Source organism: Dermacentor variabilis, chromosome 2 (assembly GCF_050947875.1).
Source record: "Dermacentor variabilis isolate Ectoservices chromosome 2, ASM5094787v1, whole genome shotgun sequence".
NCBI classification, from domain to species: Eukaryota; Metazoa; Arthropoda; class Arachnida; order Ixodida; family Ixodidae; genus Dermacentor; species Dermacentor variabilis.
This window is the reverse complement of record NC_134569.1, coordinates 153,676,276-153,694,449: the sequence shown is the minus strand read 5'-3', so window position 1 is coordinate 153,694,449 and position 18,174 is coordinate 153,676,276. Positions and strand designations below refer to the sequence as shown.

General features: G+C 48.6%; 2 protein-coding genes across 2 annotated transcripts in view; both read right to left on the bottom strand.

The window, feature by feature from the left end:
- The window catches only part of LOC142572875 (glypican-6-like), a 162,717-nt gene extending 155,046 nt beyond the window's left edge, over nt 1-7,671 (bottom strand). Inside the window, exon 1 of the mRNA XM_075682309.1 lies at nt 7,215-7,671. Within this exon, the coding sequence (XP_075538424.1) occupies nt 7,215-7,380 (166 nt within the window). The 5' untranslated portion in view covers nt 7,381-7,671. The remainder of the gene's footprint in view (nt 1-7,214) is intronic.
- A 3,442-nt stretch (nt 7,672-11,113) lies between these two features.
- nmdyn-D7 (nucleoside diphosphate kinase homolog 7) overlaps nt 11,114-18,174 on the bottom strand; it is a 45,151-nt gene continuing 38,090 nt past the window's right edge. Inside the window, exons 11-12 of the mRNA XM_075679333.1 lie at nt 17,757-17,864; nt 11,114-11,178 (exon numbers count right to left, since the gene is read on the bottom strand). Of these exons, the coding sequence (XP_075535448.1) occupies nt 11,146-11,178; nt 17,757-17,864 (141 nt within the window). The 3' untranslated portion in view covers nt 11,114-11,145. The remainder of the gene's footprint in view (nt 11,179-17,756; nt 17,865-18,174) is intronic.

The following is an 18,174-nucleotide window of genomic DNA, read 5'->3' as shown; positions in this document are numbered from 1 at the left end:
GGCTTCCTAGACTGTTACTCACACCAACTTTCTTTTTCTTCTTCCGATGCGCACAGCGGTGAGGCCGGAGGTGTAGTTAGGACAGCTTCTAAGACCTCGTGACGCCGGGCGCCCAACTACTTCCCGTTATAAGTGCTGCCCTGCAGGGGCTAATACCGCAAAGACGCCTGTATAGTCACGCTTTCCTGTTTGGATATGAGATGTTTCGGACAATGGAGGGCTGCTATAACACGGGTCAGAACCCGATTTTCGTTTTCGTAATAAATGTATTTCTTTTTCTTCTGCTCACGAAAGGTGAGTCTGCATTTACAAAGTGAAACAACATCGTCAAATACAAAACGCACTTAGGCACGGCTCTAGGTAACACGGGTCGCGATGGTATTTTTTTTTTTTTTTTTTTTGCACAGTATGATAACACTTTTCCACCACAATGCAACTGATGCAGCGGACACCCAACGCAACACATGTGCTATAAGAAACAGGTTTCTTCACCTCCGTCACTTCCTACCAAAACCTAACTCAACGTACTTCCCTCCGCCCAGTGACCGACTCAGGTCACATCCAACCGTGCCCGACAGTATACCCGACCGCTTACATCGAATCGGCAATAATGCGAGCGACCTCACTATACAACCTTTACACTGAGGTGCTCGATCATTTATACAACCCCATTATTATTAATAAATATATATCTCTCTCTGCAATCTTTATGGACGCCGGCTCGTACATAATTCCGATCTTTAAACAATCTGACAAGCACTTCTTTTTTCGTTCAACCTTGACAAGGTGCGGCGATTACGCGCATCGTTACGGCATTTCCGGGGGCCACCCGCGCCTCGTACTTGCGCTCGAGTTCGTGCACACGCAAGTACACATAAACACACACACATACACACACACACACACACACACACACACAGGGAAGGAAGGGTCCACGGCGGCGCGATGATTAATGTGTCTCCCCGGTATTGTGCGAAATTGGCTTCGTTGGCTCCTGCTCCCGAGCTCCTTTTCTTTTTTTTCCCCCTTCGCAATCTCTCACGCCTCCAAACACGGCCTCCCTCGGCGCCACCGCGGACGGCGACGCGTTGGCGTTTCGCGCGTTCCGGCGAAAGAAGCTATCGCCCGCAACAGCGCGGCAAACAAGCGAGCAAGCCGCCTCGAATGAAGTGCACTGTACGACAGGCAAGGCCGCGAGGATTCAATCTTCGAGCCACGGAAGGACGCCGTGCGCGGCGGCTACAGTTTCGTAAGCAGAGAGACAGGGTCAGCGTTATTCTTTTCCGAGGCTCGTTTCAAAGCACGCGGGGCAGGGTGTATGAAGTAACGTTTGTGGCCAATTGAAGGGCTATCGTTTTCGAAGAGGTTTTTGTCACCACGTACTGAAGAGTATGTACTACAACCCAGATCGGTATTGTAGGATGACGTGCTCCACCGAATGAGGAGCCGTATTTCCGCGATGACATTTCCACAAGTCACATGTTTGTAACGGTTCTGATGGCTATCAGTCGTGCCGTCAATTTCTCGGCCCAGGACTGAGGCTCTCCCTTGGAATTACGTATGGTTACGCGCGCTAGTACTCGCAAAAAAAAAATCCCAATCTCCAGCTTTGCTGAGTGGGCAGGCGTACAAACAGAAACATTAGTTTGAGCCAGTCGGCGAGTTGTGCGGCGCCCGTAATGTCGCATGTGTGTGTTTTTTGCCCACGCCGGTTCCGCACCGCTGATGTCGCGAAGAAGGCGTACAAGCCTGCGTTATTCCAACATGGCGTCCGAGATCGGGCGGCACGCGCTGTCCTTTTGTCCCGCCCCGCAACTTCACGGGCCCTGTACTGGGACTCGCCAGAAAAACCTTCTTCAGCGCTGAAAACGTGTTTCGTGTGGCGGTGAGGCGAGAACATACTTCCATGCACTGGCTAAAGTCACACAGTTTCATATTGTATTTCATACTAAACTGCAGTTGCGCGAGTGTGACAAAAGTGTGTGTGTGTGTGTGTGTGTGTGTGTGTGTGTGTGTGTGTGTGTGTGTGTGTGTGTGTGTGTGTGTGTGTGTGTGAGAGAGAGAGAGAGAGAGAAAGAGAGAGAGAGAGAGAGAGAGAGAGAGAGAGAGAGAGAGAGAGAGAGAGACCACAGGAGCAAGTCAGCCAAAGATTCTCACAACGGCGTACACGACCGGACCATGCACTGTTGCGCGCCAATATGCGAAGTCACCTACCATACTATCTCGCTCTACGGCACCTTGAATCTATCGGCTAGCCACGCAGCAGCATTGGTGTGTTGTGTTTATAGGGCTTCGCGCGCCGCCTCTCCACAGGAAGGGAGATACCCCAGAGTGCCCCCAAGATAGAGATAAGCTCCACTCCAGCGACTCTTTCTGATAAGAACAACGCGATTTTACCGTCCCTGTGCGCTCCCCCTTTCCCCCTCTCAAGCGTTCACCGCGCGCTGGACCTCAGCGCACGCATCGTGAAAATCCCCTTCCACGTGGGACGAGCCTCCTTTCCCGCTTCCTCGCCTTCTGCACAGGCGCGAACACACACACACGGACAGACACGCAGTCGCACCATATCCACTTTAATTCCCGAACACGGTTCTGGCACGGTCCTTCGTCGCGCCGTGTGCCGTCTTGAACGGGAATCGATGCCTAATTTGCCGGTGGACAGGCAGCCGGCGAAACGGAAACGTATTATTGCTCCCCTCCTCCCCCGCCTGCTTTTTTTACACCGGCACTCGCGAAACGCCGCCCGTCGTCGCAGGAGCGGCAGCAGCAAGCAAGCAGCGCTGCGCGCAAACACTGGAACCGCGGCAGCGAGCAAAGAGATAATAGGATGGAGATGTAATAGAAAATCTCCTTTTCTTTGCGCGCCACTGAGAGGTAATAAATGCTTCCCCTCGCTCGCCCGCTCGCTGCTTCTTTCCTTCTGCACCTTAGCCTCATTTCTTTTTCACTCTCTCTCCCCTCTCTGCACGGCCGGGAGAACGTGGGAGTTCCTTCTTTTTCCCTCTCCCTCTCTTTCGCCCAGCCGCTTGTGTTCGCTCCGGTGATTGCGTTAGAATTTCTTTTGTACCTATTTATTTATTTATTTATTTATTTATTTCGTAGTCTGCTGCTGTGGCGCAGCTCGCTTTTGTTTCCCTCTCTTCTCGGATCACCCTTCGAAAGAGCGATACACGCACGTCTCCAAGGGCACCAGGGAAGAGCGCCCCGCGCGTACGCCCGGCTTGTCTCCGATTGCAAAGTTTTCTCCGCCAGCGCGCGCGCCTGAGTTGAGCCGAAGAATGGCAGGAATTTCGGGGAACTGCTCGCCCGCTTGTTCTACTGCAGCCGCGCCCCGTTTCAGCCGCTATGGTGTTTCCCTCGCGTTCGCCCCACTGTCCCCTGCAAAACGGGAACTTTACGCGCGCCGATAATGAAAACAATACGTGAGAGAAGGAGATCGCAAGAGTCGGGCAGAAAAGCGCAAACTCATCGTGCCCTCGACCTTGCTTTCGCCGCGCACGCGGCTCAGCTCTGCGCTCGCTCGCTTGTCTGGATCACTTTCTTCCGTTTTGTTGTTGTTCGCCACGCCTTACGTGTCCCTCGGCGAAAAATCTGCTCCTGGTGCAGCGAATACGACGGTATACAGCGATGGCCGAGAATGATGCGAAAAATAACGAACGAACGAAGGAACGAACGAACGAACGAACTTGGAAAAAAATGAAACAGATGCACGAAAATCACGATTCGAAATTCCATTTCCAGTAGCGTGTTCTTCACGTGCTCTCTGCCACGTTTATGTGTCTGACCAGTGGACGGTGGGGATATTGCTATCGAAATACAGATGTTACGTCGTGTTTTCTATCCCATCGAAACGCAGGAGTCCCCATTAGGTCAAGCCAGGCCAGTCAGAGTTATTAAGACGAGCTGAAAGCGGCGCGTTCGCTCAGAGCACGAAGTTTTGAGACGCAATCGCGAAAGCGCAACATTTACGACACATGTGACGTATTCGATCCCGGGGCTCCAGGTGATTTCTGAAAAGAGCCTCGCGTCCTCGAAACTCGCGGAGCGCGCTCACACGGGCCAAGCCCGCAGCCACATTACAGCTGCCCAGAGGCTCGCTGGAAAGTGTCCAGAGAAATGGTTGGACAGCCAGCCAGCTGTCACGGGTCGTTACGAACGCCGGAAGCAGCATTACCGAGACGCATTCGTTCTCGAGTCGCGTAGCACCACTGCAGATGCGACGCGAAGGGAAAGCGGTCAGGTCCCGAGCAAGCGGGCTTTCCCGCAAAGCGTCGACGACGCATTTCGCTACAGCGCTCGCAGAAATGCGAAACACGGCGACGGCGCATGCGCCTTTCGCGGTGGTGGCCCGCCGGACGGCTGGCCGCAGCTCGGTTTCTAAACGTTGCGCCATTAGCCTAATAGGCGGCCGCACATTCCCACGTGCACGCATCAGCTGGACGCGCGGTCGGCAGACGACAGAACAAGAGGGGTGGGTGGAGGCGGTCGCCGAAGCACACAGACGCAATCGGCCTGGGATGCCTCCGTGTGTCGGAAAACAACCGGACCGCGGCCGGAAAACCAAGCGTCGATCTTGCGGCCAAGCCCCCCCCCCCCCTCCCCCATTCCATCCCTTCACAGTGCAGGCCGCTAGACGAGCCAATTAAGCGCCCGGCGCACGTTCCGCGTTCCGGCCGTGTGCGTGTGAAGCGCGGGACCGGATAACGCCGCTGCGCTGTGCGCAAAGTGACCAGCCGACGGTCGGTCCGCCACCGTCGAGGCCACCACCGGCCGCTGTCCCGGCACCCGCCTTTTTTAATTATTGAATGCTGCGCGTTGGAAGATGGCGTGTCACGATGTGGGCTGAATACGCGAAATTCGGAACAAGTGACAAGCGTATAGATGGCTATAGTTCCGGTCGACGTGCTCGCGGCATACCGTCCCGAAAACATCTGTTCTGTTAATGAGACGACTTTCTCGGTTTTGGAAGCCAACTGCTACGTATACGCCACCTACGTAACGGCAACTGCCGGGGCATTTCGCATTTTGCTGATATCAGGAAAGGGTACGGGTGGCTGAATTTCTGTCGAACTAAATTATAAATAAGCACGTAAGGATGACAGGGATAAAAATAATAGCGCCTATATATTTGACAAGTGGAGCAAGCTGGGCAGATCCCCATAAAACAGCCCAGGAACAGACGCGGAGGCAGGAATGAAAAGGCCAAGGCGAGCGCCCTGTAAATTATTAATTTAGTTATGTGCAAGCATTACGAGTGCCATGCTGGAAGAAGTGTACACGTGGAAAGGCTGAGACGTCGGTCAAGTGGTATAGACCACCGTCGGGTGCAATTCGCTCCTCGAAGACGCAGGACATGTGTCGAGTGAGCTCCTAAACAACACTTCGAAATGTGGTGAACGCCGTTTAAATCATGGATCCGGGACCTCAATTAACGGGGTGCGACATAACGCTACGGCTTTTCTCTACCATCTATCGCTAAATCGCCAGATTTTTCTTTTCCTGCGCCCGCGTCGGCTTTTGCATTGCGCCTATGTTTCCTATATTGAGCAAAGGGGCCAGACAGGACGCCGTTCGCGACATCGATATATCGAATTTCCTTATGTATCGAGCTTCTGTCATCCCTAATTAATGAACTAGTGAGACGAAGCTTTCGCACTAATGACACTTCATAGAAATTAAGAGTCACAATTGCCACTTAAAACGCCTGCACGTAATAGTTAATGGTGTTGACACGCATTCTAAGTACTTGCACGAAAGGAAAATCACCTTGTTTCCTCCTTGCTAGTTGATGGCGAAATAGAATGCCGGCTATGAATGGATGCGCGCAAGCTCGCGTCTTGACGCAACTCGTGCGAGAATCGGAGACGCTTTTTCTTCCCAGCAAAAGCAAGTAGGTGCTGGTGCTTTGCTGTTGCTGCAAGCTGCACGGCACTGCCTGCGCCCGAAGTCAAGCGGACCCGACGGGTCGAGAGCCATGATCAATGGAGTCTAAAAGGTTCGCGCACGACTCGTTCGTCGGAGAGAACCGTTATTAAAGCGCCAGTCACGAGTCAAAGCGCACGCGGCGCCAATCGGCCGCCAAAACGTACATTTGTCAAATATTCTGTTTAGCCAAAAGCCGCGCGCTCAAGTAACGCTGACAACGTACTGTAGTACATACACGCACACGTGGCCCTCGTTTCCTTGAAAATCGGGACGTTTGTTATAACAACGCCTATTCCTTCCATCACTGAAGTTCCCATAGTGTCAGGTGCGTCTTGATGAATTTGCTCACGGTTTGCACGTTTCAGATAAGATGTATGGCGAGTTAACGAATGACAGTAAAGGCGAGCTCGCCAGTGACGAAAAGGATGCAAACTTTGCCTAACGGTTTGCGGTAGGGTGCCGATGGTGGACCAAATTACCAAGGGAGCCTGCCCGTACTGCTGACATCGGTTTGATTTCTTCAAGGAGCTTAATGCTAACCAGATGAAACCTACGCAGGACAATACATAACATTAAGAATTAATCAGCGCGCTGAGCTGCTCCCGAGTATTCTAGCCGTCTCCAAGCGCATTAATGTTCGCGGGGAGAATTTTTTTATGTATGATCTCCTTCGTGTGTTGCTTAACAACTTCCGTTAAGCAGGCTTTACAGCAAAGCACGGAGTCACCGAACCGTCGGCAGCTTGCACATAATTCAATGCCTTGGTCGTATCTGCACTGTCACGACACGCGACGGCGATTTGACCATCACCCGATGGCGTAGAGTTACGCATAAATTACAGGGTTCTCTGCGAAGTACGATTTCATTGCTGAACGTTGTCGATCCTTCGCGAACGCCTTCGAAAAGAATGTGCTAAGTTTCGTGCCAGAAGATCATATTCACAGGCTATCATCATGAATCACGGCAAGTGTCGCACGGTTCGATTCCAGCGGTACGAAACATTCGCGACGCTATTACGAAGAATCAAATGCCAAGGTTGTGCGTTATGAAATTCGCCGGTATCAGGTGCGTACGACTGGACTCGCGCAACCAACAGGTCTCCGTTGTCGATGGTAAATAACGGCCGCAGTCAAATTACACGAAATGTCGAAACACCTGATCCGTCATTCGAACGATCACGTCTCCGAACACCCGCACGTGCGTCCACGGTGTCTCGCTTCGCCTCGGTGAGCTGTCGGCCCAAGGAAACGGGGGCCAAGATAGAGAGATGGTCATGCGCCTTGGCTCACCTGAGATTGCCCGCGAAGGGACGTCGTTTTCGAATCCTTTCCCTTGGAAGGCGTACTTGACGCCCGAGCAGCCGGGTTCACTGCTCTGCGCTTCGGCGGCGTGCCACAAGTTCGCGACCAGAGCGGTGGCGGCGACCACGAACACAAACATGTTCTGCTTCCCCATTGCTCGGCGGCGGCGTCTTTCGAGGCGATCGCGAGAGGCCAGGCGGCCACAGGGAGAGGCGCGCGCGTTGTCCCACTCGAGTGGCGTGCAGGCACAGTCGGCAGACGATGCGAGGAGATTGCTATGTAGTCCTGATGTATCCCATAGCAGGCTTCTTGAGCGTGCTTCAACTTCGAGCGGTGACTCTGCTCGGCAGACTGCAGCGATCGCTGTCGCAATGCACGCTCTTGTGAATAACAATCAGGGCCTTTGAACGGAGCACGACATCCCGCACGCAACGCGCCCGCACGAACAAATGCAAGCGGGAGAGGAGCGCGCTTCCCTCCTCAGCTTAACAATGCCCAGCGTTGCCCGACGCGCGCGATGAATTGCGCCAGGAGAAGCGAGCTCCGCGAGCTCTCTGCGTCAAGAAGCGGCGGTGGCGGCGGCGCTGCTGTCGGTGGAGCCCATGGAGGAAGGAAAGAATAGGAGACAGCATTTCGTCACGCAGCCAGCCTTGGCAAGCGAACGCTCCGTGAAGCCACAGTGGTGGCCCAACACGTGACCTCCTGCGCCAAGATCCTGGAGCAAGAGTCGAGATTTGCTGAAACGTTTGGTTCCCAGTGTCTATGCCACTGGTTTTTATTCGGTGCGCGCTTGTTCAGCTGCTTTGCCGTGGCTCTGCCTGCAGAGCGGGAGCACTAAAACCAACCGCGCACTCTGACTTACGATCATGTGTTGGGCCACCATTGGCCCACCAGGTTTGGCTTCAATTTCGTTGCGGTGTGTTCGCTACTCTTCTTTCCTTCCTCCATGGTGGGGCCGTTCAGACTGCCCTTGTAACGCACCACACTGCTTCAATCGCCGTTTAATACCCTTGAATAGCAGAAAACCTGGTAGGCTGGCCTAACGCAAGCAGTAGAAAAAAAGACTCACCAATTTGTAAGGAAACGGTTCTGAAAAACAGTATTCTTCTCTCGGTCACTAGAGGACAGTACCATCGATAAACTGGTGTCGGAGTTCGAGCGCCTTTCTGGTATGCCCGTTTCTACTGCCAGCATCTTATTACCAAAGGCTGGATTATAGCTGTGCACCCTATTCAAGTTTTCCTCTGCCTATCGTTTTTCTTCGTTACAGTGCACACGGTACACAGTCCTCTGAGGAGGGGCCAAATATAGGCAATGGAATAATGGTGGCTATTGTAGCGCCATCTGCTGATAGCGTATTCAACTTATATTTTGGCGGGTCTTTCCGGCAAGTTTCAATTCATGGTAAAATGACTTAGTGAATGACGCTGTGTTTCTTGTCAACTGTTTTTACTACTCGCATGGATTTACACTGCATAAAAATGCCTATATTATGACAAAAATTACAAATAGACAGAGTAAGTAGCATTGTGTGATAGTGGTTCGTGTACGAAAATTGCAAGGACATCATCTGGCGATACTTGTTAAGTGTTATTAATGCGAAAGCATCATATGCGCCATGAAACTCAAAATCCGGCGATGTTCAAAACCGACCTGGGCCGCTATCTTGTACACGTTCGAAAAGTCGACGTTCGATTTCGCCTCGCGCGATTGTCCAGGCTGCGCCGATATCGCGGCCGAGGCCAATCTAGTCCAATCGCGTGTGGCGAAATCGAACGTCAGCTTTTCGAACGTGTACAAGATAGCTGCCCTGGCCCCCTCCAAATATTCACTTGTCCTATCCCCAAAATTCAGGTTCCCTACTCTCAAAATTGACATTGCCCAATTCGAAAACTCACTTGACCTACGTTCAAGACCGACCTGGCCCGCTCCCAAAACTGATTTGGTCCACCCCCAAGATTGACTGCAAATTCGAGCGCATAACCAAGTGAAAGGAATCGCGCAGAAAGGTACATTCAATGCATGTAGGGCATTCAATGCCTCTAACTTTTTGCTTCTCAAACGTACCACTCCAGATTATTTATAGATAGATAGATAGATAGATAGATAGATAGATAGATAGATAGATAGATAGATAGATAGATAGATAGAGAGATAGATAGATAGATAGATAGATAGATAGATAGATAGATAGATAGATAGACAGACAGACAGACAGACAGACAGACAGACAGACAGACAGACAGATAGATAGATAGATAGATAGATAGATAGATAGATAGATAGACAGACAGACAGACAGACAGACAGACAGACAGACAGACAGACAGACAGACAGACAGATAGATAGATAGATAGATAGATAGATAGATAGATAGATAGATAGATAGATAGATAGATAGATAGATAGATAGATAGATAGATAGATAGATAGATAGATAGATAGATGTTCCGGTTTATTGTCGAAATTTTCACGCCAACTTTTGTTCACGCCGTTAGCATATTTAACTTGAAAACGTAACCGAACTTGTGTTTTTGTTACATTGTGCGAAATGTTCTGCTCAATATCCTCACATTCATGTTCTGCGAAAATTTTTGTGAGCAATACAGCGACCCTGCTTTTCGATATTTGATTCAGTAGGGTAAAATTTATTGTGTCTCTCGTTCTACTTGACCAAAATAACACTATATGCCGAGTTGCTGCATATTTCAAGTTTCTGAAAGATATGTAACTTCTCTACGGACATTACAACAACGCTTCGAGCTATGTTTCATAATTTATTTCCTTACAACAATGCTTGGAAGCTAAGTATCATAGAGAAAGCTTCTCGTGAAAAAAATAATACATTTATCAAATATACACACCTTGCTTTGCAATGTGTACAACCGTAGAAGGAGGCATACACGAAAAAAAAAAAAAGAGAGAGAGAGAGAGAGAGAGAGAGAGAGAGAGAGAGAGAGAGAGAGAGAGAGAGAGAGAGAGGAACTGTCTCGGTTGTTGGCGGTCTCATGAATTCAACTAAAAGAAATTAAACAGCCAATCGAGTTTATAATTTACCCATATTTCACCTTACATGGCTCCCGTGCGCCGTTCAAGCCACCTGTTTACGTCCACTTCATTGCCGAATCCTTCCCGATGGCATTCATTCATAGCTTAGCTGTATGCAGCTTGCACTTCGCGCTTTGGTGGCATTTTTAATTACCAACAAAGCGCGTTGTTCGGGTACGGTGAACAGTAGTCGCTTGGTAGCCTAGCTATCATAGCTAAGAATATTCTCGTGTGAATTAAATTCTGTGAGGAAATAGGCTGCTATCAGGAAGAAAAAGAGAAATAAAGAACTTTAACGGGTTCCTTCATTATGCTTCGCAGTTTTGGTAAAGGGCCGGCAGGCAAAATGTTCATTGATTCGTCCTCTGAGCGCCAAGATTTTCGGAAGCAACTGAGATTAGAACTTTCTCAAAGAATCAAGAGTGGCGAGATTTCTTTCCGCACCAGTGAGCGGGCATGAAGGGGCCGCTTATTCCATCGTCCTTCATGTTCCACCTGCTGCAATCGATTTTTTCTTTTCAATGTGGTCCTGCTTCATTGTTTTCAGGAAATTGATGATCCCGTTAGCAAAAGCCTATCTTTTTTTTTTTGTAACAAACGCTTTAGAAAAATTGTGATTTGTGGTCGTGGTAGTTACATTCCTAGTGTTGCTGATGGTATTAGACTTGTAGTATTACTGAAAAATCTGGCTTGGGTTAAGCTCACGATTGTTTGGCGTTTAGATAAATTAGCTACTATTGTTCTAGTTAGTTTTTGCTGAATCTCTCTCTTCCTTGCAAATTTAAAGCAACGCCGACGAAAAATAATCGACTTCTTGTGAGGAGCGCCTTCGATGAGAACCGTGGACTTTTTATTCTTTCTCACGGAGCTTCAGGATTTTCCAGCGTGGAAGAAGAACTCCACCTGCAAATAGACCAAGGTGAGAGCTGACTACAGAAGCAAAGGCCCACTTTTCGGCATGCACTCAACAATAAATGGACGCCTACGGACCATGTGCTCCAAGAAACATGCGGAACATTTTACATGCAACAGGAGGCAAGACAATAGAAACTGATGCACAAAAGCCCACTTAACTAATTATTACTAGGAGCCCCCTGAAAAGAACTTCAATTATTTCTCTCTTCACTTTGGCTTATATGAACTTCGTACGATACACAAGGAAGTGGGCGGCAGCGCAGTGTAGAGGACGCAGCTCTTCCGTACTTTTCTCACACCACGAACGGAAGAGAAAAATAGACGCATTACTTGAAATAGACCAGAGAAGGGGAACCGAAGGGCTCGATTTTGTTAATCATGACAGCATAAAGCCAACAGACAGTGAAGCCAAGGAGAGCATCGGGGAAATCAGCTGTAGTTAAAATTGAAATGTAGGAAATAAAGAAGGAAAGGGAAACGAAATTGGGCGAAAACATAACTTGTCGCCGGTGGGAGCCGAGCCCACAACCTACGAATTTCGCGTGCGTTGCAATAGCAATCGTGCTACGGCGACGGCCAGCAATCCGTCCACTAACTTGGGTACATGGAGGAAGGAAAAAATACAAAACAAAAAGAAACTAAGAGGGAGCGTCACGTGATTCAGCTAGCCTCGGCAAGCCAACCTCCTCTGAAGCCGCCCCTTCCGCTCTCTGGGGCCTTGTGCGCGGTGCCTTGTGGGTAAAAATAGGCCCACATTGTTGCCGGACCATTCGTGATTGTTTGGTACGTGGTAACGTTCATTGCTTTATTGGCGCCTGCCGTCAAAGCAACGGAGGCACGTAGGAAGTATAACGCGTGGCCTTCTGCTGCAGCGGACGTCGTTCTTCGCTTCATGAAACATCGTTCCAGCGCACATTTGAACACCGACGAGAAGAGAAGGACAACACGAACGCCGGACTTCAACTGAATTTTATTCACGGAAAACAGATCGGAAAATACGGAAAACGAGTCCGGCGTTCGTGTTGTCCTTTTCTTCTCGTCCGTGTTCAAATGTGCGCTGGAACGATGTTTCATAATGCCAATCACAACCAACTAGCCCAGCTGTCCATACTTAGTTCTTCGCTTCAAACGCGTTGCCTTGGAACACGAAGAAAGACTGGGGAGCCAGACCCCATGACGACATAATTTTCAAAGCATCACTTGCGCTTATCATTTGCGCAGTTAGCGCTCTCACCTCGAAAACCGTCCAAAGAATGCCAGAGCGTGGTCTATTGTTTCGTCAAACCAGCTGCGGTGTATACCGTAAACTCCGGTGCGTATTTTCTTGCTAATGTTTGTTCGCTGTCTTGCACCTATATAGCATAAGACGACATGTTTCACGGGATAGTTATTTGTCGCGTCTTCGCTTAGTAAAAGGTTCTGCTGGGCGCCTGTCGTTGTGAAATAAATAAATAGCATTACCCTGCACTCTAAACGCCGAAGTCGTCGCCTTCCCTAGAGATTTACATGGTGGTGGTGGTACTATTTCGTAAGATTGCGTGGTTCGACGTCATTACGCTGTTGACACGCGCCTATTACGTTCTCGCCGGTCTGCTGAGAGGCAGAAGACATTCAGCAGAACGACAGCGTTGACTGGAACCGTCAGCCATAACAATGGGCCGGCATGGCCTTAAATATGGTCGGGGTCCCCGGCTCGGCAGTCTGTCGCCGTTAGGCACAAGATGGGACGATTTGTTTTTTGTTTTTTTCACCCAGGAAAGCAGTCGCTGCGGGCCCTGGACGCACGCTTGTGCGCCTGCAAATATTTGCAGGGGCGAAGTACATCATATTCCTTCCTAGAAGATAGCCCCAAACGCGACGAATCGCCGTCGCAAGGGCGGCTTGGTTGCCTTCACACGTTTGCAGGGCGAAAGGTTTCCTCGTTTTCCTGAAACCAACCCGAAACAAGACCTGTCGTACTTTAGGTGGTCATGGCAGGTTGTTGGGCACAATGACGGTTGATTACCGGACGCCTTCGTTCGCTACAGCCTCGGCGCCTGCCTAAGCGGCGAGCCGCGTGGTCGTTCGGTGCATTGGCTGACTGACATAACAGATCGAGACTCGACTGCTTCATGCACTTTGATTCCTTCACTCAGCCTCGGCGTGCGTTTGCCTCGTCTACTATGTGCGCATATTCCAAAACTCCCGCAGCAGACGCAACCAAAGCAAGCCAGCTAAATTTAACGCTTACCTATCACGGGAGGGCCTATTCGAGCCGAATCCTCTGAATTTTTTATGACTAGGCTTCAAGGTTGTCACGTGACGATACCACCTAGTTTTTCCCCCCCCCTCCTCCATGCTTGGGCTCCATGTTTTACAAGATCTATCCTAAGAGTGTTAACCAGCGCCACTCAGAGCCATGGTGGGCGGATGTGGAAAGTCCTTTTTTGCCCGATGGCGTCACATGTCAGGTATGCAGTCATAGAACCGGATAAAAGTGTCCGACTCCACGGTGACTCTGATTTTTGAACTGAATCACTGTGAACAACAGTTATAACATATAGCAAGAAATCGAATGTTATTTGTACACACTTTCTTTCCTTCTTTCTTTTTGTTTGTTTGCTAGTTCAGGTAACGCTTCAAACCTACACTACGTGCAATAACTTTCCTTTTTAGCGGTAACTATACACCTTATTCGCTCTACAAGATAAATTTCACGACACTATTATACATACTTACTCATCCTAGACATTTTTCGATGTTATACACAATTAACAACCAATTGTAACACCTGCTTAATTGCTGTAACAAATACAATGTGTTCACTTATATACTGTATAAGTGAACATGGTGAATGCATTGGTTAGAACGCTCGGCTGCAAACTGCTTGTCGTTGGTTCGATCCAGATTGGATATGCTCTGTAATTTTTTCTTTCATGTTACGTGGTGCTGTATCCATATAAAAGTGGGTCGCATAAGATAACATATGCGAACGAAAATGATCGGCCGGATTTCTAGACTGGGTGTTCCATGCTTATTAGTTGAACAGCTAGTTAGTAGGTAATGGTCATCGGGTGTTGCATGCTCGATGATTTAAAACAGAAGGCGTAGCTGGGACAATGCATGAACGATAATATACAGCGGTCGTATCCACGAAGGTTTTCGATCGTAGTGCTCTTTGTCATTCGCTGGCTGCCGTTGCTAATAATATGTCCAGTATCAAGACTGGCTGGCATTTCGTGAATACGGGCCTAGATGCGTATGGCAAGTGATAAGCCAGTCATATTCACTATCCTGACTTAGATTAAACAGAATAATGACATCATTCACTTGAAACTTGCCGTTGCATCGCACTTCTCTGTTTGTTTCACAAGTACATTTATTGTAATAGGCTGCCTCCACTACCTCTCGAAAGGCCTTTGCCAATGTCAAAACGCCTCCATAACAATTTCGGTTACTCGCGCATTTTCGGTCACACATTAACCTTCGACAGCTTTGCTCTTCCACGTGCCATTTCTCTGTGGAACGATTTGCCCGATAATATCGCTTCCTTAACAAAACATGGTGCATGGTGCCGTTAAAGGTTACCTGCGAGAAGTCGCGCTTGCGAACAGAATGTTACATGTGCGGTTTTCAGTGCAGTATCTCGCCAATATTACTAGGAAAAAACTGTATAAGGACCTAATTGACACTACGCTCCCTGTACCGATTTACCGTATATGTCAAACCATGGAGGCCCAGGAGATGGCCTCAAAAGGGTTAAAAGAATGCCAGTACACTCTTCGGTAAAAACTTTCTTCTTTAAACTACACACTAACACATTATCAGTTAAAACATGGATGCATAACAAGGGTATTTTTGTCCCGTGGTCCATTAACTGCTTCTTATGCAAGAAACCTGAAACGATAGAGCATGCGTTTCTAGATAGCTGGGATCCCATCTTTTTCTGGGATGTGCTACAAAGGACTTTAAAGAAAGAGTTACCTTTAGGTCCACATGTAATAATATTCTCATCGGTAGAAACGGAGGCTTTTCCGTATGACGCTATAATGCTCCTGGGCCTCCACAGTTTGTGGAAAGCTAGAAGGCAGTTCAACAATGCCGATGTCAATTCGCGAACTACACGTGATCACTACATTGAATCTGTAGTACGGTTCAGGGATGTCCATCGGGCACTCCCTGAACAGCCAACGTGGATTGACATGCTATATAAGCTTGCAGCATCGAAAAAATTTTAATATGTCGTGCCAGCAAAATCCTTGTTGGCATGTTTTCTTTTTTGTGTAGTGTTTGTGTATGTCAAAGCCGGCAACAAATAAAAAAAGAAAGGTCAGCCGTCGCCGTAGAACGATAGGTAGTGCAACGAGCCCGTAATGCGTAGGTTGTGGGTTCGACACCCACCGGCAGCTAGTCGTTCTGTTTTTTTTTCTATACTTTCATTTACTTGGGCTTATAATAAATGTTCGCACTTCAATGAATAATTCCAAATAATTAACCCTATGCTTTGCTTGGTTTCGTTATCTTTTGGCTTCATATGGTTGTGAATAAAAAAATCGCGCCCCTCGGTTCCCCTTCTTCCCGTCTGTGACCTGATAACCGGTTATTTTTTGCTTCTGGCCTGCCAACTAGTGTTTCTTGCAGTCTAGTCATGTAGCGGTTTCAACTTTTACGCTACAACAAGTGATGTTTTCCTTGTAACGGGCCCTTTATTGTGCCCACGGTACAAAAATACTTCAGCAGACTTTTTTTTCTTTTTCGATAACTTCTGTTATTTTTTCGACAAACCTTAATTAGCGTTTTTGGAAACCCAGTCCTACAGCTCCACGTCATCCTGGGAAAGCTTGTTTGACCAGGGTCTAAAAATGTTGCAATCCGGTTCTAGGAGTTCGTGGTTCGGGCTCGGGCAGCCCTAATACCTAAAACATGGTACTAGGCCTGAATTACACCGGGGTGTCGCCCTGGTTTACTATACATATTTAGAACTCACAGCTAGTTCCGAAACATAGGAGCACACACCACGTCGGGGAACGTTACATGTCTGAGTTTGAGCACACAAGATCTCCGAGCACACCTCACTGCACTAAAGATGTCCTCGCTTTTAAAACAGTCACTTTTAGACGATGGAATTCGACGACCGTGTCTCAGCCAATCGTAATGGTCGAATTGTTCGCACAATCCCGCACCCTTCCGTCGGACTCCGCCTCCGATCTTGCGCGGTCGCCTCCGCATACGCTGTTCCCACGTAAGTTATCGACGTTGGACCCTCGAATTAATTAGTGGGCTCTCCGTGAGAGTCAGCTTGCAGTGATGTAAGAACCCCATGGTCATGGTGGTCGCTACCGCTTCCAGAGAACGCGGCGGTTGTCACCTCGAAGAGAGCTTTGTCGACCCGTCGGCAGTCGGCGCTGGGCTCCGTCGTCGTCCTTTTGGCGGGCGCTGGTGAAGGGGTCGCGTCGTGGGAGAGCAATAAAAAAAATGCTCGTTGCCGTTTTGCGACGCAACGATTTTAAGCGGCTATTCGTGCAGTTCTTTTAATGACAATTATAATGATCTCGTGTTTAAAGCCGATCCCAATTGTCCGCGATATTTCGCTGTCTATATCTTTCACTAGTCAGTACAAACATGTTACATAATTATAGCGGAATAAATGTTCCTGTTGTATGCGCGTCGGCGTTTCACTATGCGATATTCGGTTCGACATTCGAAGAAGTCAGTATTCTCCCACATCTAGTTATCATACCCAGGTGAACGCCTCGTACGAACGAAAAGCTTTGTGAATTTCAATGTTAGAAGCAGTACAAAACGGAGCCGCAAGATTCGTTTCATCCAACTGCGACCGGCACTCTATGTCACACGAATTAAAGCAGACTTGTCCCTTCAAGCATTATGTACCCGTGCAACAATCGCACTGTTATGTCTAATACGCCAATACATTCGCGGCACAACAAAGCACAAGTTGCCCGTCGTAGCCCCAGTACATATTTCTATAGGTGTCTTCATAATCATCTTAGCCTCGCGCGAATATTTGGTAGAACCAAAGCTTTTAATTCCTCAGCGTTGCCACAAGCCAATAGCACTCTGGAATCATCTTCGTGCCAGCCTTGTCTCCATCACTAACCCTGAAACATTCTGCGAGAATTTATACACTCACTTCTTGTAAAGTTGTCTGTTCAGTATTGTGTATAATTTTTGTAGTCAGTAACAGCGTTCCTGTTTATGCTTTATGTAATTTTGTTGTATTTCTTCCCCCATCACTCAGTTTTCCTATTGGACCCACTTGTATGTATGTATGTATGTATGTATGTATGTATGTATGTATGTATGTGTGTGTGTGTGTGTATGTATGTATGTATGTATGTATGTATGTATGTATGTATGTATGTATGTATGTATGTATGTATGTATGTATGTATGTATGTATGTATGTATGTATGTATGTATGTATGTATGTATAAATCCCCAGTTCTTTACCGCCCACGGCGCGAGCAATTAGATGAGACTGTCAACTGTAAGGCCAGCGTATTAGCGCACTTGCACGCGCGATCTGTAGCGTCCACCTGGTGCTGTGAAGGCCGTGGCTCGCATACCTCGATCCCCGAATCTTCGGGCACGTCGGTGCAGTGCACGCCATTCTTGTGCAGGTCTCTTCCCACGTCGGCTCGCAGGGAGTCCGGGTACAACCTCCTCGCGAGAACCTGCCGAGGAAAATATGGCGGCCTGCCGTTTAGTGCTATCGCGGCAGACTCGCTTGCGAGACGCCGGCCTCCACCCACCACGACCCCATCAGGGGTCTTTGAATTCAACGTGCATTCACTCCTTGTTCATTGAAGCTGGGACAGGCTGAAACTGAACTGAGGGGTGAGCACTGACGAGCGCTATATTACCCACGACTACGTATACAATGAGTAGAATAATCGAAAGAGCAAGGGAAGGGGGGCGAAATTTATGCGCAATTACTTTTTACAGCAATTTGCCGCAAAACTCAACATATGGCGAGTATACGCG